Below are 23,032 nucleotides of genomic sequence, written 5' to 3'. Positions count from 1 at the left end.
GAATAGGATATTCCCCAACACTACACAGACAATGCCAGCGAATAAACCGTCCCTCAACTGACTGAAGCTATTCTTTGTATTGGTTTTCTGCTCCTGACCTTTGAACAGACTACGTTGATCAGCCCTTCTTACGCAGGCCTGTGAACAGCAAATCAACTCAGGTCTGGAAGTGACTAAACTTTAACACAGCAGAAGGAAACTGCTGGTTACTGCAAGTAAAGGTGATTAACTTTGATATCACATGCCCGGGTGACCGTGTTCGGAGGATCTCTGTACAACGTGATAAACACTGTTGTGAACACGACTGCTTTTGGCAAACGGAGGGTTAACGAGTAACATCCAAGTGTAAAAACAGTTCTGGCCACAACCCAACCTAGTGCTTCTTCATGCTTTTCTGCTCAGATTCCGAATATGGGAATACAGAAAATCATGCTCCAGCTCCACATATAACACTACATTAAAATGGGGAAGGTAATAGGGAATTTGATTCAAACAATTAACATATTGTAACAAAGGCTCACTGATGTCAAATGAACCCAGACTAAAACCCTAGAACCATAATGATACGGAAGTCAATAAAAGTAATTATACAGGATTCTGTCCAAGGTATAAAGTTAATAAACAAAATAAGTTTGAACTAAATGCACTTACATTTGTGAATCCACTGGGGTGGAAGCTGCCTGCAGGCTTTGCTGCCATCGTTTCCTCGAACGTTCCGTAATCAAAGCCTCCATTGGGACTTCTGGAAACCCCACTGTTTTAGCAAATCGCGATGCCCCTCGGTCACTCAGCATCACATGATTGGTCTAGAACAGCAGCAGCAGCTTCCAATCAGCATTTATTTAAACAAATCACAAACAAAAACAGAATTTGCTGGTAAACTTTAGCATATCTGGCAGCGGCTGCAGACAGAAATCAAAATTTAACGATTTGTATCCAGTGACTCTTTCACAGAGCTAGAAAAAGGTTCTTTTCTATGCAAAAAGAAAATAGGAAAGGGGACCGGGGGATTGGGAGTAAACATGGAGATAGAGCCCAAAGAGAAAGATGAACAGTTGAACAGAGAAGTGGATCAGCCTGGAAAATAAACAGTAAATAAGAGGATAAATTAAATGGATAATAACAGGTTGTGTGTAATAGCAGACCGTGCAAGGACAAGCACAGCAGTTCAGGCAGCATTCGAGGAGTAGTAAAATCGACGTTTCGAGCAAAAGCCCTTCATGAGGAATACAGTTAGAGAGCCTGAAGGGTGGAGAGAGAAGTGAGAGGAGGGTGGAGGTGGGGAGAAAGTAGCATAGAGTACAATGGGTGAGTGGGGGAAGGGATGAAGGTGATAGGTCAGGGGCAGGGGGGGGGAAAAAGGGTGTAGTGGATAGGTGGAAAAGAAGATAGACAGGTAGGACAAGTCATGGGAACAGTGCTGAGCTGGAAGAAAGAGCTTCAGGGCAGCAGTACATAATCCTAACCCCCCCACCCTCCTCCCTGACCTATCACCTTCATCCCCTCCCCCACTCACCTATTGTACTCTATGCTACTTTCTCCCCACCCCAACCCTCCTCTCACTTCTCTCCACCCTTCAGGCTCTCTGCCTGTATTCCTGATGAAGGGTTTTTGCCCGAAACGTCAATTTTCCTGCTCCTCGGATGCTGCCTGAACTGCTGTGCTCTTCCAGCACCACCAATCCAGAATCTGGTTTCCAGCATCTGCAGTCATTGTTTTTACCCCGTGCAAGGACAAGGCCTGGTGTGTGCGGGGGTTGGGATAGGACAGGGGAGAAGGTGCCTCAAGCTCTAAAATTGTTGAACTCAGGAGAGTCTAGAAGACTGGAGAGCTCCAGAGTAGAAAATGAGGCACTGTTCTGGAACTGTGCAGCAATCCAGAGGCAGGCAGCAAGGTGGGATGGTGAAGTAGCAAGCAACTGAAAGCTCAGGGATTTTTGTTTTGCAGACCGAACGTGGGTGTTCTGCAAAACGGTCACCCAGTCCATGCATCATTTCCCCAATGCAATGCAGATCACATTTTGAGCAGTGATCGCAGTAAACGAGATGGAGTGAAGCGCAGATAAAGCGCTGGAAGGTGTGTTTAGGCCCTTAGATACTGAGGATGGAAGTGGCAAATGATCAGGTGTTCCATCTTCTGGGGTTGCAGAGAGAGGTGCTGTGGGAGAGTTGGTCCACTCCTCCTTCATTCCCAGAGTGTCCCAGAGGGAATGGTCATTGCAGAAGCCTGACAGGGGAGGGGAGTGGACGGGAATGTGTGTTTGGTGATGGCATTTGGAGGTGGCAGAAATGGGGCTTATGGAGTGTAGAGGTTTTCTCCCCTTGTTCAGCCCCTACCCACTTATAGCCACACTTTCTCTGATGCTTTACATCAGTTTCAGTTTACAGGATCTGGCCATCTTCCCTATACCATGGACAAGCAATTCTTTACCCATTCATCCCCTGGTCTCAGGGCTCTCTGCTTCTTCTTGGAAAAATGGCCTGAACTGTCCCCTTCCACCAGCACCCTCCTCCACCTGGCTGAGCTTATCCTTACCTGAACAGCTTCTCTAAACGCCATTCATCTTCTCCAGGTCAGGGGCACTCTTTCCATTGTTCTTAGCCCAACCACCACACACCAGGCCTTGTTATCAAATGGTCTAACTATTAAACGCAACCCATTGTTAGCTATTAATTGTCCCCATTATTAGCTGTTCACTCTCCCAGGCTGATCGTCATCCACTCTTTTGTCTGTCCAACTGCTCTTTCCTCTCTCTCTCTCTCTAAGTTCTATCGCCACATATCATGGCGCATTGGGAGGGACAACGTGACAGATGAACCCATCTCCTACACAAAAGGACGGAGCTTCATTGAACGGTATATCAATTTAAAATTTGTTACTGAATTGTTTCTATCCCCCACTCCATTAATGGCAGCTCTGCAACATTGAGTTACAGAACTGGCTTCAGAGTGACAGGCCACCAGACTGAAATCACCCTCCCAGTGGAGCTCCCGACTTCAATTCATTTGGGATGAATGTGAGAGAGAAAATGAAGGAAAAGTAAGAGAGAACTTGCTGTTATTTAGAACCTTATCACAACCTCAGATATTCAAGGTATTTCAAACAGATTAGCTGCTCCTGAAGTAGTCACATTTACTGTGCCACTCAACAGGTCAAAATGAATAAAAAAAAGCATGATCCCGCAAACAGCAGAAGTGATTGGTCTTTAAATGTAATCCAGTGGCATTGATGGAAATAGAACTGATAGTTGGGATATTTCCCCATTCTTCAAGTAGAGATGTGAAACCTTGAATGTACAAACAGAAAGACCTAATCAGAATGGCAACATTTCTGACAAATGCTGTCTATCATGATAGATGCTGAAATTTGAATTCAGTAAAAATCTAGAGAGCAACCAGTGAGCTTTCCATGTTTTACCAGCCATGTTGAACCTCGAATCTAAAACTGGTTGATTACTAACCATTGATCGTCATTAGAACAAAAAAATAATTTAATAACACCTTTTAAGGAGAGAAAATCTGCCATTCTTAACCGGCTGTCTGACACATGACTTCAGATCCACAGCAATGTGATCGATTCTAAACTGCTGTGTGGACAATTAGGGATGAGTAATAAATGCTGGGTTAGCCAGTGATTTCACATCCCATGAATACACTTTAAAACACGTACAGGCCGAGCCTGGACAGACTTGTTGGCTCGCCTTTAGAGATAGCAACTTATCAATTGTCACTGAAATTAAACCTGCAATACAGGTCAGGGGGTCATCATAACTTAATAGCCCCGATTATTATAGAACCATGCATTCTATTGTGGAAACTGTTGCCACAAGTAGAACTGGAGGTGGATTCAGTGACAGACAAGATATTCATGCGCAATAAGAAAAAAAAAGTGTCAACAAAATGGACATGTTTAAAGGGCAAGTTTTTCTTTAAAAAATTGCTTCATTGTGCAGATGTGGGCGACTCCAGCCACTGCTCATGTTGAAGTAGGTCCTGCTGAAATGATGATCTTGGGGTTCAGCAGACAGATTCCATTTATGAAACATCACATCTAAACTTTGTGCCCTTTGATTAAGAGCATCATGGCCCTCTACAGGGGCAAGGTGAGTAACAACAGGATATCGGTTGCACTGAAACCAGGCTGAGGAATAGAAAATGAGCTAATGAAGCAAAAATTCTTATCATGACTTCAGGCTTCTCAGCATTCTCACACTCAATGAAATACTGTTGGAATTTTGTTATTGTACAAGGTAATTAAATAAAGCCAAGCCTACAGCAGTTTCAGATTGATGTCCAGTGTGGTTGGGAACATGAGGAGAGCTCAGTCTGATTTCTCACCACAGGCTACAGAGCCACGTTTTATATAACAGCTGAAGTGCACAAATTGTCAGAGATAATTATTTTCTCCTACAATGAGGTAATAAGCATTGCCTAGCCCTGTGTTCTCGGTTGGAAAGGTGTGTAACAACTATATTGTAGGAGTAAACTCTACCTGTTCCATAACCAGGCGAGCGAGCTTGGTTGGATTGGCTATGTTTCTGACAGCAGCAACTGCTCCTGTATCAAGGCTTTTCCCATCCATGATAATGGCATCAACCTCAACTTCACCACATTCATTAAGCATAGATCCACAACCTAAACCAGGAAAGAAATTCTCTATCATTTTCTCATTGGAGATTCCGGTCTTGCAATGGCATTCCTCTCATAGGCCCAGTTCCAGTGTTTGTCATAATCAATTCACAGTTTACGCTGCTGCCCACTTACATTTTCACCGACTATCCAGTTCACATCCAGATAATCAAAGTTTAACGTTAAAAAGGTTGATAGTTAAACAACAGCAGAATTGAAAAGGCTGTGGAGAGAAAGCAGAGTTAACATTTCCAGGTCCAGTGGTTCTTCAGAGGGTCAGGGCTTTGAGAAGGGGAGAGGATGCTATATCTATCAACGGGTGAGAACTGCAACATAATTGGGAAAGAAATGAGAAAAGGTGCCAATTAAACAATTAAAATGAATAAACTTTAGATAAGTTGATGCAAAGCGGTTTCATGGCATGGGAAGAAGAAACTGAATGGGGTAGAAGAGCAAAGAGATGAAATGGAACAGGTTAACAAATTTAAACACAGGTCATGGAAGTAATTTAACTTATTCAGAATTCAAAAAGTAGAGAACTGGTGTAGAACTAAAAACAAAAATTCCACAAATACTTATCAGGTCTCTGTGCAGAGAGAAAATAGGAAATTAAAATACCATGTTAAAGTCCTATCATAAAGTGAGAGAGATATCCAGCACCGAAACAGACCCTTTGGTCTAACTCATCCATGCTGACCAGATAACCTAACCTAATCTAGTCCCATTTGCCAGCACCTGGCCCAGATCCCTCTAAACCCTTACTATTCATATATCCATCCTGATGCCTTTCAAAATGTTGCAATCATACCAGCCTTCACCACTTCCTCTGGCCGCTCATCCCATACACGTACCACCCTCTGTGAAAAGGGGCCCTTCAGGTCCCTTTCATATCTTTCCCCTCTCACCCTTGGAGTTCTGGACTCCCCCACTCCATGAAGAGATTGTCGGTTTACCCTATCCATGCCCCTCATGATTTTATAAATCTCGATAAGGCCACCCCTCAGCCTCTGATGCTCCAGGGAAAATAGCCCTAGCCTATTCAGCAATCCCACAGAGTTCTGGGGTACACCTGATCAGGTCCTGGGGAATTGGAAATGAACATAGGAGATATAGTTAGTAAGTTTGCAGCTAACACCAAAATTGGAGGTGTAGTGGACAGCGAAGGTAACCTCAGAGTACAGTAGAATCTTGATCAGGTGGACCAATGGACCGAGGAGTGTCAGATGGAGTTTAGTTCAGAAAAATGCAAGGTGCTGCATTTTGGAAAGGCAAATCGGAGCAGGATTTATCCACTTAAGGGTAAGGTCCTGGGGAGTGTTGCTGAACAAAGAAACCTTGGAGTGCAGGTTCATAGCTCCTTGAAAGTGGAGTCACAGGTAGCTAGGATAATGAAGATGACATTTGGTATGCTTTCTTTTATGTGTGGACTATCGCAAAGTCAATGCAGTTACAAAGACTGATGCATATCGATTCCACATTTGGAAGACTGTATTGAAAAAATGGGACAAGCAACTTTTATTTCTAAGTTGAACTTGCTCAGAGGATACCGGAAGGTACCTTTGTCCGAAAGAGCGAAGATGTGGAGGAGCTGGTGTTGGACTGGAGTGGACAAAGTTAAAAGAGTGAAGATAGTTGCGGCTTTTGTAATGCAAGATGGCCTGTATCAGTGTAAACTCATATCATTTGGTATGAAAAACGCATCAGCCACATTTCAGAGACTAAGCAATAAGGTCATTTACGGATTACACAATTAGAATCAAAAAGAGTCAGAGAGATGTTCAGCAACAAAACAGACGCTTCAGTCCTACCCGTCCATGCTGACCAGATATCCCAAACCAATCTAGTCCCACCTGCCAGCACCCGGCCCATATCCCTCCAAAGCCTGCCTAGTAATATACCCATCCAGATGCCTTTTAAGTGCTGTAATTGTACCAGCCTCCACCACTTCCTCTGGCAGCTCATTCCATACACGTACCACCCTCTGCGTGAAAACGATGCCTCTGAGGTCTCTTATATTTTTCCCCTCTCACCCTAAACCTATGCCCCTCTAATTCTGGACCCCTCCACCCCAGAGAAAAGACTTTGTCTATTTATCCTATCCACGCCCCTCATGATTTTATAAACCTCTATGAGGTCACCCCTCAGCCTCCGACGCTCCAGGGAAAACAGCTCCAGCCTATTCAGCCCCTCCCTGTAGCTCAAATTCTCCAATCCTGGCAACATCCTTGTAAATCTTTTCTGAACCCTTTCAAGTTTCACAACATCTTTCCGATAGGAAGGAGACCAGAATTGCACACAATATTCCAACAGTGGCCTAACCAATGTCCTGTACAGCCGCAATATGACCTCCCAACTCCTGTACTCAATACTCTGACCAATAAAGGAAAGCATTACAAACGCCTTCTTCACTACCTGCGACTCCACTTTCAAGAAGCTATGAACCTGAACTCCAAGGTCTTTGTTCAGCAACACTCCCCGGGATCTTACCATTAGATGTATATGTCCTGCTAAGATTAGCTTTCCCAAAATGCAACACTTCACATTTATTTAATTAAACTCCCTCTGCCACTCCTCAGCCCATTGGCCCATCTGATAAAGATCCCATTGGAATCTGAGGTATGCCCGAAACGTCGATTCTCCTGCTCTTTGGATGCTGCCTGACCTGCTGCGCTTTTCCAGCAACACATTTTCAGCTCTAACCCTCTTCGCTGTCCACTACACCTCCAATTTTGGTGTCATCTGCAAACTTACTAACTAGACCTCTTATGCTCGCATCCAAATCATTTATGAAGCAAAGTAGAGGACCCAGCACCGATCCTTGTGGCACTCCACTGGTCACAGGCCTCCCGTCTGAAAAACAACCCTCCACCACCACCCTGTCTTCTACCTCTGAGCCAGTGTTCTATCCATTTGGTTAGTTCTCCCTGTATTCCATGTTACCTTATCTTGCTCCCATTGGGAACCTTGTCAAACACTTTACTGAAGTCCATATCGATCACGTCCACCACTCGCCTCATCAATCCTGCGTTCCTTCTTCAAAAAATTCAAACAAGTTTGTGAGACATGATTTCCCATGTATAGAGCCATGCTGACTATCCCGAATGAGTCCTTGCCTTTCCAAATGTATGTACATCCTGTCCCTCAGGATTCCCTCCAACAAACTTGCCCGCCACTGACATCAGGCTCACTGGTCTATAGTTCCCTGGTTTGTCCTTACCACCTTTCGTAAATAGTGGACCACCAGTCTTCAAGTCTTCCGACACCTCACCTGTGACTATCAATGACACAAATATCTCATCAAGAGGTCCAGCACTTAACTTCCCTAACTTCCCACAGAGTTCGAGGGGACACCTGATCAGGTCCTGGGGATTTATCTACCTTTATGCTTTTCAAAACATCCAGCACTTGCTTCTCTGTAATGGAGATTTTTCAAGATGTCATCTTCTATTTCCCTACAGTCGATATCTTCCGGTAAACACCGACGCAAAATACGTTAGTATCTCCCCCCCCCATCTCCACACATAGGCTGCATTGCTGATCTTTAAGGGGCCCTATTCTCTCCCTAGTTACCCTTTTGTCCTTAATGTGTTCATAAAATCCCTTTACCTTTTCCTTAACTATTTGCCAAAGCTATCTCATGTCCCTTTTTGCCCTCCTGATTTCCCTCTTAAGTATACTCTTCCTGTCATTATATTCTAAGAATTCATTTGATCTCTCCTGTCTATACCTGACATACGCTTCCTCCTTTTTTAACCAAACTCTAAATTTCTTTAGTCATCCAGCATTCCCTATCCCTACCAGCCTTTCCTTTCACCCTAACAGGAATATACTGTCTCTGGGCTCTCGTTATCTCATTCCTGAAGGCTTCCCATTTTCCAGCTGTCCCTTTACCTGCGAACATCTGCCTCCAATCAACTTCTGAAAGTTCTTGCCTAATACCGTCAAAATTGGCCTTTCTCCAATTTTGAAATTCAACTTTTAAATCCAGTCTATCCTTTTCCATCACTATTTTAAAACTAATAGTATTATGGTCGTTGGCCCCAAAGTACTCCCCCACTAACACCTCAGTCACCTGCCCTGCCTTATTTCCCAACAGTAGGTCAAGTTTTGCACCTTCTCCAGTAGGTACATCCAATATGAATCAAAATATTTTCTTGTACACACTTAATAAATTCCTCTCCATCTAAACACTTAACACTATGGCAGTCCCAGTCTACGTTTGGGAAGTTAAAATCCCCAACCATAACCACCCTATTATTCTTACAGGTGACAGATCTCTTGACAACTTTGTTTCTCAATTTCCCACTGACTATTAGGGGGTATATAATACAAGCCCAATAAGGTGATCATCCCTTTCTTATTTCCCAGTTCCACCCAAATAACTTCCCTGGATGTATTTCGGGAATATCTTCCCTCAGCACAGCTGTAATGCTATCCCTTAACAAAAAGGTCACTACCCCTCCTCTCTTGCCACCCTTTCTAGCCTTCCTGTAGGATTTGTATCCTGGAACAAAAAGCTGCCAGTCAGATTCATCCCTGAGCCACATTTCTGTAATTGGTATGATATCCCAGTCCCATTTTCCTAACCATGCCCAGAGTTCATCTGCCTTGCCTGTTAGGCCTCTTGCATTGAAATAAATGCAGTTTAATTTATTAGTTCGACCTTGTTCTCCGCTTTGTCCCTGCCTGCCCTGACTGTTTGACTCGATTCTGTTCTCAACTGTACTAGCCTCAGATTGATCTCTTTCCTCACTATCTTCCTGGGTCCCACCTTACTAGTTTATATCCTCCTGAGCAGCTCTCGCAGATCTCCATGCCAGTACAGTGGTCCCCTTCCAATTCAGGTGCAATCCATCCTTCTTGGACAGATTACTTCTACCCCAGAAGAGTTTCCAATGATCCAAAAATGTGAATCCTTCTCCCATACACCAGCTGCTCAGTCATGCATTAATCTGTTCTTTCCTCCTATTCCTGTCCTCACTAGCTCGTAACACCGGGAGTAATCCAGATATTACTACTCTTGAAGACCTCCTTTTTAAATTCCTGTCTAACTCTCTATTTTCTCCCTTCAGAAATCATCCTTTTTCCTTCCTATGTCATTAGTTCCAATGTGTACAATGACCTCCTGCTGATCCCTCTCCCCTTAGAGAACATTCTGCACCCTCTCGGAGACATCCTTGATCCTGCACCAGGGAGACAACACAATTCTGATTTTTCGTTGCTGGCCACAGAAACGTCCATCTGTGCCTCGGACTAGAGAGTCTCCGAACACAATCTATCTCTTGAAACCTGACATACTCCATCTCAATACCAGAAACTTGGCTGTTTGTACTCCATTCCCCTGAGAATTTATCATCCCCTACATTTTCCATAACATCGCTCGCTCGCTCTCTCTCTTGCACTGACTGACCACGTGCTGCCTTTGTCTGTTCCTTTCCCTTTTGCCATTGTTTTGACTTTTGTTTTCTCCAACATTCCAAAACAATGTTCCAAACTGCATTTCAAACAGTAATTGCCACTCCTGGAATTCAAGGAAATCACCTCCAACATCTGAAGGGCCATAATCTGTCCACATTATCTGTTCCATTGGCTGTTTGAAGGCCTGTAGTACAATCCCATTAAGTGATTTCATCCTTCCATTGCTGTGGCCTTGCTGGAAGAGCCCTCCAAGCTGTGCTCCCTCAGTACAGTTGTGATATTCCCGAGCAATAATGCAACTACCCCACCTCTTTCATATCCCTCAATATCATGTCTAAAATATCTAAATAAGAAACATAATATGCAGCCATTCAGCATTCCTCTCCCTCACAGCATAATCGACAATCCTCTTGTTCGATGCTCCATTGATTTTATTCCATCTACTCATTGTCTCTTCCCCCCCCCCCCCCTCCCCTGGCCAAACTTATCAGCATAAATACGACCATTCTCAGCTTTCAGTTCTGCAAAGAGTCACTGGACTTAAAGCATTCACTGTTTTTCTTTCCATAGATACTGCCCAGACTGGAATTTCTCCAGTGCTTTGTTTTGTTTAACATGGAGGACCTTAGTTCAAACGAATCCAGGTTCTGCAGATGGCAGAATTTGAATTCAATGAAATGCTTGAATCAAAATCTAATGATGACTATGAAACCACAGATTGTTGTTAAAAACCTGTTTGGTTCACTGGTGCCCTTCAGGAAAATATAATTGCCGTTCCTTACGTTTCTCTGGATCAAAACCTGGAAGTCCCTCCCTAATGGCAGTGTGGGTCGACCTACAGCAGCTCATGATGACAGCTCACCACCACCTTCTCGGTGCATCGAGTGATTGGCAATTCATTTTAGGTAGTGACGTTCACATTCCTTGAATTAATTTTTTAAAATGCTCCTAAATGAACTGATTTTGCAGATGCAAGCACCATTGACTTCATCTATCTTACGAGGATAGAAGCTTTCAAAAAGTAAAAATTGGATTTTGGAAAATAAAGGATTGATGAGGGAATATTTGATATGCTTCTCTGCTTTGCAGACAGTAGTGTCACGGATCAGGCCAGACCCTTATAAAATATTTTAAAGGTAGCGTAGACCCTAACATTTTCTTACTTTAAAAAGTAAATGTGAAGTGAGTGTTCCAGGTGATGTAACTGGTCAAACCACTTGGGTTTAAGTAAAACACTATAGTTAAAACACAAAAGAAAATAGAATTTAGAATAGCTTAAATACTGGAAACCTTATCAGAATACTCAATACAGTACCAAAACAAATTAACTGTTCCAACTTCATATTACCCCATAAACACGCTGCTTGGCAAAAAGGCAAATTCGAAGAACAGATTCTTACAGGCAGGATTCCAACCCAGGAGAAAACAAGACAGAGATTTCAGAGAAAATTAGTTAGGAATAATTTACTGAAGCTTGCAACCCTTCTGGGATTCAAACATGTTGTGACTCAAACAGCTAAACAAAACTAGAAAGCTTGAACTGGGAGAACTGGCCACTCCCCTCCCATTGTTAAAATGTTTTTAAAAAACCCAAAGGCCTCTTAAACATCCAGTTAAACATCCAGGGTTACCAGACTATTCGGAAGAACAGACAGGAAGATAAGGGAGGTGGTTAGTTCTGATATACAAGAATGATATCAGGGCAGTGCTGAGAGATGTTATAGGTTCTATGGAGAGCGAGGTTGAATCCATTTCGGTGGAAATTAGGAATTGTAAGAAAAGGTCACGGATAAGTGTCATTTATAGGCCACCAAATAATATCACATTGGGACGGGCAAGAAATAACTAATGCCTGTAAAAATGGTACAGCTATTATCATGGGGGATTTTAATCTACATGTAGATTGGTCGAACTAGCTCAGTCGGGGAAGCCTTGAGGAGGAATTTGTTGAGTGTGTCCGTGACAGTTTTCTTGAACAGTATGTAATGGAACCGACGAGGGAGCAAGCTATCCTCGATCTGGTCCTGTGTAATGAGACAGGAATAATTAATGACCTCATAGTTAGGGATCCTCTTGGAACGAGCAATCACAGTGAGGCTGAATTTAGAATACAGCTGGGAGTGTGAGAAGATAAAAGACCAATACCAGGGTCTGTGCTTGAATAAGGTAGACTACGATAGAATGAGGGAGGACCTGGCTAAAGTAGGCTGGAAAGAGAGACTTTATGGTGAGACAATTGACTAGCAGTGGAGGACTTTCAAAGAAATTTTTCAAAGTGCTCAGCAAAAGTATATTCCAGAGAAAAGGAATGACTGTAAGAAGAGGGGTAATCTGCCATGGGTGTATGAGGAAATAAGGGAAGCTATCAAATTGAAAGAGAAGGTATACAAAGGGTCAAAAATATCAGGAATCTAGAAGCTTGCGAAATCTTTAAAGGTCAACAGAAAGCCATAAAAAGAGCTACAAAGAAAAGAAAGATAGAACATGAGAAAACAGTAGCACAAAATATAAATATAGAGCACAGATAGCAAAAGTTTCTATAAATATGTAAAACGAAAAAGAGTGGCTAAAATAAGTGTTAGTCCTTTAGAGGATGAGAAAGAGCATTTTGTTATGAGATATGATGAAATGACCGAGGCACTTTGTATTGGTCTTAACAGTGAAGTAAACTAATAAAATGTCAGTAATTGGTAAAGAGATGAAGGTAGGGGAGGACCTGGAAACAAACATTAATATGGAAGAGGTAGTGTTGGGCAAGCTCATGGAACTAAGGATAGACAAGTCTCCTGGCCTTGATGGAATGCATTCCAGGGTACTAAAAGAGAGATGGCGGAGAAATAGCAGGTGCACTGGTGATAATTTTCTAAAATTCGCTGGACTCTGGGGCAGGCCCAGCAGATTGGAAAACAGCAAATGTGACGCCACTGTTCAAAAAAAGGTAGGTAGACAAAAGATGGGGAATTATACAATAGTTAGCTAACTTCTTTAGTGGAGAAGATGCTGGAGTCTATTGTCAAGGAAGAAATAGCAGGGCATCTTGAAAGAAATCGTTCCATTGTACAGACGCAGCATGGGTTCATGAAGGGCAGTCATGCTTGACAAATCTGGTGGAATTCTATGAAGACATTACGAGCAAGGCGAACAACAGGGACCCGGTGGATGTGGGGTACCTAGATTTCCAAAAGTCCTTTGACAATATGCCACACACGAGGCTGCTGTATAAGGCAAGGATGCATGGCAATAAGGGTAGTGTATTACCATGGACAGAGGATTGGTTGACTAACAGGAAGCAAAAAGAGTGGGGATAAATGAGTGCTATTCTGGCTGGCAGTCAGTGACTTCTATTAGTTAGCCAATCTTCTATCCACTTCTATCCACTACAACGAACATCATTGTGGAACATTGGCAAATACCTTTTGAAAATCTGAAAATGTTACATCTACAGGTTTACTTTCATCTAAGGGTGCTTGTTACCTCAGGTATGATTGCTCCTTCATGAAGTCATACTGATCCTGTCCAATTACACAGGTGTTTCCAGATTTAAAATATGACATGCTTTAAGTCAACTTGAACATGTTAAACTAACCGATGTATAATTGCCTGCTTTTGTTTTATCTCCTTTTTCCAATGAGGATGTTACATGTGGTAGTTTTCTAATCCTCCAGGACTTTTCCAATATCTCAGTATTCTTGAACAATTACTACCAGTTCAACTGCTATCTCTGTCGCTCCTTCTTTTAAAACCTAGGATGCAACGGTAGAGCTAAAACGTTTAATGATAGGGCCTTGGGTAGTGCTGTAGAACAGAGAGACCTAGAGATGCAGGCACGTAAATTTTGAAGTTTATGCCATACAGAGATAAGGTGATCAAAAAGGCGTTTAGCCCGCTCGCCTTCATTGCTCAGACCTTTGAGTATAGGAGTTGGGAAGTCATTGTGAAGTGACATGGGCATGAGGGAAGCCTCATCTAGAGGAATGTGTCCAGTTCTGGGTATCCAATTCACACATTATCCCAGTGTCTGCATGGGTTTTCTGCCACAGCACAAAGATGTGCAAGTTCGATGGATTGGACGTGCTCAATTGCCCAGTGTTTAACAATGTGTAGGTGCGTTAGCAATAGGAAATGCATGGTTACAGGGAGAGGGTATGGGTAGAATGGTCTGCTGAGGGTTGGTGTGAACTTGATGGGCCAAATGGCCTGTTTCTGCACTGTAGGAATTCTATAGTTCTACAGTTACTATCGTGCATGAATTGATCAATGGTTGACAGGCAGGAAATAGGAACAGAGAATAATTGGGTCTTTTTCCACGTCAAAGAGCATGGTGCTGGAAAAGCACAGTCGGTCAGACAGCATCCAAGGAACAGGGGAGTCAATGTTGTTTCGAACAGGAGTCCTTCATCAGGAATGAGGCTTGCGGCCAAAAGGGGTTGGGAGACAAATGGGAGATGGGTGGGGCTAGGAATACGATAGGTCGATGAAGGTCGGGGCGAAGGTGATAGGTCGGAGAGGAGGATGGAGTGTATAGATGGAGAGAAGATGGACAGATAGGGCTGTTCAAGAGGTTGGTGCCGAGTTGGAAAGGTTGGATCTGGGATAAGGTTGGAGAAGGGGAAAACGGGCAAACTGGTGAAATCCACATGGATCCTTGTGGTTGCAGGGTCCCTAGGCGAAAGATGAGGCGTTCTTCCTCCAGGCGTTGGGTGGTTATGCTTTGGCAATTGAGGTGGCCCAGGACCTGCATGTCCTTGGCAGAATGGGAGGGGGAGTTGAAGTGTTGAGTTACAGGGTGGTGGGGTTGTTTAGTGCAGGTGTCCCAGAGGTGTTCTCCGAACCAATCTGCAAGTTAGCATCCTGTCTCTCCAATGTAGAGGAAGCCACATCAGGTGCAACGGATACAATAGATGATGTGTATGGAAATACAGGTAAATTTCTGTCGAATGTGGAAGGATCTTTTGAGGATCTTGGACAGAGTTTGGTGGGGGCGGGGGGTGGGGAGAAGGTGTGGGCGCAGGTTTTGCACTTCTTGCGATGGCAAGGGGAGGTGCTGTGAGGGGAGGGTGGGTTGGTGGAGGGCATGGACCTGACAAAGGAGTCACAGAGGGAATGATGCAATATTATCGGAAAGATGGCGAGGTGGAAGGGAAGGACCAGGGGACGTTCTGCCCTTGTTGCGACTGGAAGGTGGAATTCAAGGGCAGAGCTGTGGGAACTTGTGCTGGAGAGCATCAATGACCACGTGGGAGGGGAGATTGCATTATTCGAAGAAGGAGGCTATTTGGGATGTTCTTTTTTCGGACTCGTTATCCTGGGAGCAGATGAGGCAGAGGAATTGGGCAAAAGGGGTAGCGTTTTTCCGCAGGGTGGGAGGAAGTGTAGATTTGACTGGTGCTGGAAAAGCACCACTCTGAGGAGCAGGAAAGTTGACCTTTCAGCAGGAGCCCTTCATCAGGAATGGATGGCTCCTGCCGGAAATATCGATTTTTCTGCTGCTTGGAGACTGCCTGACCTGCAGTGCTCTTCCAGCACCACTCTAATCTTGACTCTAATCTCCAGCATCTGCGGTCCTCACTTTCACCTGGGAGGAAGTGTAGTCCAGGTAGCTGTGGGAGTCTGTGGGTTTGTAGTGGATGGCTGCGTTGAGTTAGCCACCATTAATGGAGATGGAGAAGTCCAGGAAGGGGAGGGAGGTGTCTGACATGGTCCAGGTGAACTGGAGGTCAGGATGGAAGGTATTTGTGAAGCTGATGGACTGTTCAACCTCCTCATTGGAATATGAGGTAGCAGCAATACAGTCATCAATGTAGCGGAGGAAAAGGTGGGGAATGGTGCCAATGTGCCTGCGGAAGGGGGACTGTTCCACGTACCCGAAGAGGCAGGCATAGCTGGGGCCCACGCGGATGTCCATGGCTACCCCTCTGGTCTGGAGGAAGTGGGAGGATTGGAAGGAGAAATCGTTGGGGGCGAGTTCAGCCAGTTGAATGAGTGTATCAGTGGAATGGTCCTGGTTAGGTCAGCGTGAGAGGAAGGAACTGAGGGCTTGGAGACCTTTGTCATAGCGGATGTATGTGTACAGGGACTGGATGTCCCTAGTGAAGATAAGGTGTTGGGGGATGGGGAAAACGAAAGTCACGGAGGTGGAGGAGGGTGTGGGTGGTGCTCCGAATGTAGGTGGGGTGTTCTGGATGAAAGGGGACAGGACGGTGTCAAGGTATGCAGAGATAATTTCAGTGGGGCAGAAGCAGGCTGAGACATTGCCCAGGTCAACCCAGTCAGGTTTGTGAATGTGACATGGCATGCAATATTCCAAGTGTGGCCTAACGTTCCATAAAGCTGCAGCATTACTTACCTACCAATAAAGGCAAGTATGTCTAAAGCCTTTTTACAACCTTACCTAACTGCACTGCCACCTTCAGTGATCACTGGACCTGCACACCCAGATCCCTCTGCATACCAATAATTCTAAGGCTTCTTTTATTCATTGTATAATTTCCATCTGTACTTGACTTCCCAAGGTGCATCACCTCACATTTGTCTGGATTAAACTCCAACTCCCATTTTTCTGCATGTGCCTCCAAATGATCCATATCCTGCTGTATCCTCTGACCATCCTCACTATCCACAACTTCATCAATCTTTGTATCACCCACACTTACTAATTACACCAGGTATATCTTCCTCCAAATCATTTATGCAGACCACGAACAGCAGAAGCCTCAGCACTGATCCCTGGTGGATCTTTAGTCACAACCCTCCACTGCAAAAAGCATCCTTTTAACCCCTTCTGTCTCCTATGACTAAGCCAGTTCTGTATCCATGTTGTCACCTCACTCCTGATACCACATGATTTCACCTTTTGGACTCATCTGCAATGAAGGATCTTGTCAAAGGTTTTTATGAAAGTCCACATCGACAACATCAACCATCTTTGTCACCACCTTAAGAAACTGAATCAAGTTAATGAGGCATTAAATCTCCTGCACAAAACCATGCTGTCTAATCACTAATAGGTCCATTTGCTTCAAAATGCATATTCATCTTGTTCCGGAGAATCTTTTCCAATAATTTCCCTACCACTGCCATGAGACTCACAATCCTGTAATTTCCAGGGTTATCTCTGTTGCCCTTAAACAATGGGACAACAATTAGCTATTCTCCTGTGGTCAAAGAGGACACAAAGATGTTTGTCAATGCTCCAGCAATTTGTTCTCTCGTCTCCCACAATATTCTGGGATATATCCCATAAGGACCCAATACTTTTTAAGATGCGCAACACCTCTTCCTTTTCAATAGCAACTCGGCTTAGAAATTAGACACTCATTTCCCTGAGATTATCCTCCACCAATTCCTGCTCTTTGGTGAATATCAACACAAAATATTCATTTCGAACCCTCACCTTCCTCTTTTGGCATCACACAGAGTCCCCACCTTTGTCCTGGAGTGGGCCAACCCTCTTTGTGGCCACCTTCTTGCTTTTTATACATGGAGAAAAAGCCTTGGGATTCTCTTCAAATTGGGAGAAAGTGAGGACTGCAGATGCTGGAGATCAGAGCTGAAAAATGTGTTGCTGGAAAAGCGCAGCAGGTCAGGCAACATCCAAGGAGCAGGAGAATCAATGTTTCGGGCATAAGCCCTTCTTCAGGAATCAACATATTCCTGAAGAAGGGCTTATGTCCGAAACGTCGATTCTCCTACTCCTTGGATGCTGCCTGACCTGCTGCGCTTTTCCAGCAACACTTTTCAGTTCTCTTCAAATTGTTTGTTAATGACTTTGTGACCCTTTTTAGCTCTTCCAATTCTTTGTCCGAGTTCTTTCCCGCTTTCCTTCTCTACTTCAAAGACTGTCAGTTCCTATTCTTCTAGATCTTTTTGAAGATGATCACAATATCTCTGGTTATCAAAGGTTCATGCAACTTACCATACTTATCCATAATTCTCACAGGAATATGCCACTCCTGAACTATTATCAACTGCCCTCTGAAATACTCACGTCCAATGTGGATTGCCCCTCGGATGGCTGCCTCCAATCAAAATTCTCCAGTTCCTGCCTAATATTGTTGTAGTTTGCCATGCTCCAATTTAACACTGCAACCCGAGGACTGAGTTATCCCTTTCCCAGAGTATCTTAAAACTCATGGCATTATGGACACTGCTCCCAGCTCCCAAAATGCTCCCCCACTGAAACTTCACTCACCTGGCTGAGCATATTTCCCAAAACCAGGGCCAGTATAACCCCTTTCTTGGTTGGGCTGTTTACATACTGTTTCAAGAAACCCTCCAAAATGTCTCTGTCCCAACCAAGCCCCAGCACAGAGTGAGTCTCAGTCAATACAGGGGAAGTTAAAATTACCCATCACAAGATCACCACCATGTTTACAACTTTCCAAAAATTGCTGTACATATTATCACCTCTGTTTCCCACTGGCTGTTGGGAGGCCTGTAGTAAATCCCCAGCATTGTGATTTCACCTTTCCCATTCCATGTTCAATCCAAATTGCCTCATTGCATGAGTTCTCGGATGTATTCTCCCTCCGCTGTAAGTTACTTTCTTATCAGTAATGCAACCCCTCCATCCCTTTTACATTTCCTCCTATCACATCTGGAACAGCTAAATCCTGGGAAATTCAGCTACCAATCCCGTCCTTCTTCTAGCCAAGTCTCCATAATGACAATAATGTCATAGTTCCAAATATTAACCAAAACTCTTCATTCATTTTCCTTGCCTATTATACTTCTCACATTGAAACCCATTCACTTCCAGCAGTATTTCCCTGCATGTACTTGTGCTTAGTCATGTTTACCTTTGTTTCTACCTCTCCCTCAACTTCTGAATCTACTGTCCTACCTCTCTGGTTCCCATTCACCTACCACAGCAGTTGAAACCCCCCCCCCCCAACCACTACCTAGTTTCCTCCCTCCCCCACTCCCCCCAACCACTACCTACTTTCCTCCCTCCCCCCAACCACTACCTAGTTTCCTCCCTCCCCCACTCCCCCCCAACCACTACCTAGTTTCCTCCCTCCCCCACTCCCCCCCCCCCCCCCCCCAACCACTACCTAGTTTCCTCCCTCCCCCACTCCCCCCCAACCACTACCTAGTTTCCTCCCTCCCCCAGGACATCAGTTGCGGTCCTGTATAGACATCCAATTTGTACAGGTGCCACCTCCACAACAATTACAGAAATGTGCCTTAAGGATGTACAGGACTGGCAGCTGAATATTCCAAGATACAAAGACCCAGGTTCAATTCCCACCTCAGGCGACTGACTGTGTGGAGTTTGCACGTTCTCCCCGTGTCTGCGTGGGTTTCCTCCGGGTGCTCCGGTTTCCTCCCACAGTCCAAAGATGTGCAGGTCAGGTGAATTGGCCATGCTAAATTGCCCACAGTGTTAGGTAAGGGGTAAATGTAGGGGTATGGGTGCGCTTCGGCGGGTCGGTGTGGACTTTTTGGGCCGAAGGCCCTGTTTCCACACTGTAATGTAATGCAATGTAATGTAAAACGTAAAATGCTATGGGAAGGATAGAAAGGGTGGGGGGCGGGTTTACAGAAGAGAGGAGGGCGAATGGCATTTTTGATAAGGGTTAGCATTACTGCTGCCCTAAGGGAGGATATGCCTGAGAATACGTCCAGGGAAGTTATTTGGTTGGAACTGAAACAAGAGAGCGATGATCACCTCCCAAAGAGTCAGCAGGAAATTGAAAAGTTCGAAATTGGTGGAAGGCTCATTTTGATGGTGTTCGGCAAGATCTTTTAAAGGCTGATTTGGGGTAGATGTTCACAGGTTAAGGGATGGATGGAAAATGGGAAACCTTCAGAAATGATATACTGTCCAGAGACAGTATATTCCTGTTCGGGTGAAAGAAAAGGGTGGTAGGTGTAGGGAATGCTGGATGACTAGAGAAATTGAGGGTTTGGTTAAGAAAAAGAAGGAAGCATGTGTTAGATACAGACAAGAGAGATCACATGATTCCTTAGAAGAGTATAAAGGCAGGAGGAGTATACTTATGAGGGACATCAGGAGGTCAAAAGGGGACATGCAATAGCTTTGGCAAATAGGATTAAGGGTAATTTGAAGGGATTTTATAAACACATTAAGGACAAAAGGGTAACGAGGGAGAGAATAGGGCAACTCAAAGATCACTGAAGCAGCCTCTGTGTGGAGCCGCAGGAAATGGGGGAAGATACTAAATGAGTATTTTCATTCAGTGTTTACTGCAGAGAGAGACGTGGAACATATGGAATGTGGGGAAAATAGATGGTGACATTTTGAAAAATGTCTATGTTACAGAGGTGATGGTGTTGGATGTCCTGAAACACATACAAATGGATAAATCCCCAGGTCCTGATCAGCTGTACCCTATAGCTCTGTGGGAACCTAGGGAAGTGATTGCTGGACCTCTTGCTGAGATACTTGTATCATCGATAGTCACAGGTGAGGTGCCAAAAGACAATGTTAGCTAACGTGGTGCCACAATTTAAGAAAGGTGGTAAGAAAAAGCTGGGGAACTATAGACTGGTGAGCCTGACATCAGTGGTGTGCAAGTTTTTGGATAGAATCCTGAGGGACAAGATTTACATGTATTTGGAAAGGCAAGGACTGACTAGGGATAGTCAGCATGGCTTTGTTCATGGGAAATCATGTCACATTAATTTGATTTAGGTTTTTGAAGAAATAACAGACTGATGAGGGCAGAGACGTAGGCGTGATCTATATGGACTTCAGGAAGATGTTCAACAAGGTTCCTCAATGGAAACTGGTTAGCAAAGTTAGAACTCATGGACTACAGGGAGAACTAGCCATTTTGGACACACAACTGGCTCAAAAGGAAGAAGACAGAGGGTGGTGGTGGATGGTTACTTTTCAGACTGGAGGCCGGTGACCATTGGATCGGTGCTGGGTCTACTGCTTTTCACTATTTACATAAATGATTTGTATGTGAACATAGGAGGTTCACTTAGTAAGTTTGCAGATGATACCAAAATTGGAGGTTACCTCAGAGTACAACGGGATCTTGGTCAGATGGGCCAATGAGCAGTGGTTAAGTTATTCAGTTTTCCGTTGCTTGCGTTTCATTCAGTAATCTTGCAAGTAAATTCTGTTTTGTTTAAAACTTAGTGGTTTGACCAGCAGCATTTCTCCTGGAATGCCCACTGTACACCTGCTTAAAACAACTAGCAAAGTGATGGCCTGGGCTGCCTTCTTGAAATGTTTGGAGGGCTCTGGCCTGGTCCATAAGACTCTCCGATCTAACTCGTCCATGCCGGCAAGATATCCTAACTTAACATAGTCCCATTTGCCAGCACTTACCCCACATACCTCTAATCCCTTCCTATTCATATATCCATGCAGATGCCGTTTAAATGTTGTAATTTTACCAGCCTCCACCACTTCCTCCAGCAGCTCATTCCATACATCACACTGTGCGAAGAAGTTTCCCTTTAGATCCCTTTTAAATCTTTCCCCTCTCACCCCAAACCTCTGCCCTCTAGTTCTGGACTGGACTGCCCCACCCCAAGAAAAATACCTTGTCTATTTACCCTATCCATGCCTCATGATTTTGTAAACCTCTACAAGGTCACCCCTCAGCCTCTGATGCTACAGGGAAGATTGCCCCAGCTTATTCAGCCTCTCCCTGTACTATAGTTCAAACCCCCCAACCTTGGCAACATCCTTTGAGTTCTTTCAAGTTTCACAACATTTTTTTTTTAAAAACAGGAGGGAGACCAGACCTAAACACAATCTTCCTAAAAGTGGCCTAACCAATGTCTTGTACTGCCACAACATCTCCCAACTCCTATACTCAATGCTCTGACCAATAAAGGAAAGCATACTAAATGCCTTCTTCACTATCCTATCTACCCAAGACTCCACGTTCAAAGGAACTGTGAACCTGTACTCCAAGAGGTCTCTTTGTTCAGCAACACTCCCCACATTGTATAAATTCCTACTTTGGAAATAAAATCAGTCTGACTCCAGATACAGAGTCTAACCTCACCTTTAAAGCATTGTCTGTGTGGAGATATCACTTTTTTTTTAATCCAGTGATAAAACCTTAATCAAAATCTGCAATGCCATTCTAAGTGATTAAAGAACGAACAGCCATAGAGGTTTATCTAATATATTGCATCAGCTGTATGGCACTTTGATCTTTTACTTATCAATTCTGTGTCCTACATACCTGCCCCTCTGGCTACCTGACAAAGGAGCAGCACTCCAAAAGCTTATACTTTCACATAAACTTGTTGGACTATAACCTTGTGTTGTGTGATTTTTAACTTTGAATGTATTTATGAAAGAGATAGATAATGCTTTAGAGTTTAAAAACACCCTGTATGGAAGCGAAAGAGGGATTAAAGTGGCACTGAGATAGAGGATCAGCCATAAATTGTACTGAATACCAGAGCAAACTCCAGAGACCAAACATCCTCCTGCTAACTAATTTATCTCTAATATCAGATTTCTAACTCGAATAACCTAATGCTGCTGAACCTTGCAAAATACCAAGAGTAAAGATTTGAGAAAAATGGGTTATGCTTGAGAACTTACGACAAACCCTTAAGCAAAGATTAATTGTGAGATTTAAAATAGGTGAATGTAGTCAATTTACCAGCATTAAATAAAGGGCAGTTCTCTAATATAACTGAAGCCTCTTCCACCACATCCAGGGCGCTACCCCCCTGGCGAAAGCGGCGATAACCCTGCAGAGCAGCTTTCTTCACTTCGAGCAGACAGACTTCCTTAAGATCCTCTGGAAATTTTCCGCAACCTCCATGCACGACGATTACAGGATTGCTGGTACACATCTTAAATAAATAATGACAAATATTTCAAAAATAATATTGCATGCTTCAGCAGCAATACTCATGTCACACGAAAAACTCAAGCGAACACAGAAACAATCTATTCAGAAAGAGCACAGTTAAAAGACTGGGGCCCACAGCGCTCATCAGTATCGGGGCGGGCTAACCCCGTGCATACAGGGCTCTGG

General features: G+C 44.0%; 1 protein-coding gene across 3 annotated transcripts in view; it reads right to left on the bottom strand.

Moving 5' to 3' along the window:
• The window catches only part of asrgl1 (asparaginase and isoaspartyl peptidase 1), a 46,455-nt gene that overhangs the window by 11,156 nt on the left and 12,267 nt on the right, over positions 1-23,032 (bottom strand). For all 3 annotated transcript variants that reach the window (XM_043712188.2, XM_043712189.2, XM_043712187.2), the window contains exons 2-4: positions 22,652-22,847; positions 4,492-4,634; positions 652-806 (exon numbers count right to left, since the gene is read on the bottom strand). In XM_043712188.2, the coding sequence (XP_043568123.2) occupies positions 652-806; positions 4,492-4,634; positions 22,652-22,847 (494 nt within the window). The remainder of the gene's footprint in view (positions 1-651; positions 807-4,491; positions 4,635-22,651; positions 22,848-23,032) is intronic.

Source organism: Chiloscyllium plagiosum, unplaced genomic scaffold (assembly GCF_037043375.1).
Source record: "Chiloscyllium plagiosum isolate Xiang-an unplaced genomic scaffold, Cpla_swu_hap1 HiC_scaffold_40, whole genome shotgun sequence".
Taxonomy (NCBI): domain Eukaryota; kingdom Metazoa; phylum Chordata; class Chondrichthyes; order Orectolobiformes; family Hemiscylliidae; genus Chiloscyllium; species Chiloscyllium plagiosum.
Note: the sequence above shows the minus strand (reverse complement) of the source record. Positions and strands in the feature narration are given on the sequence as shown.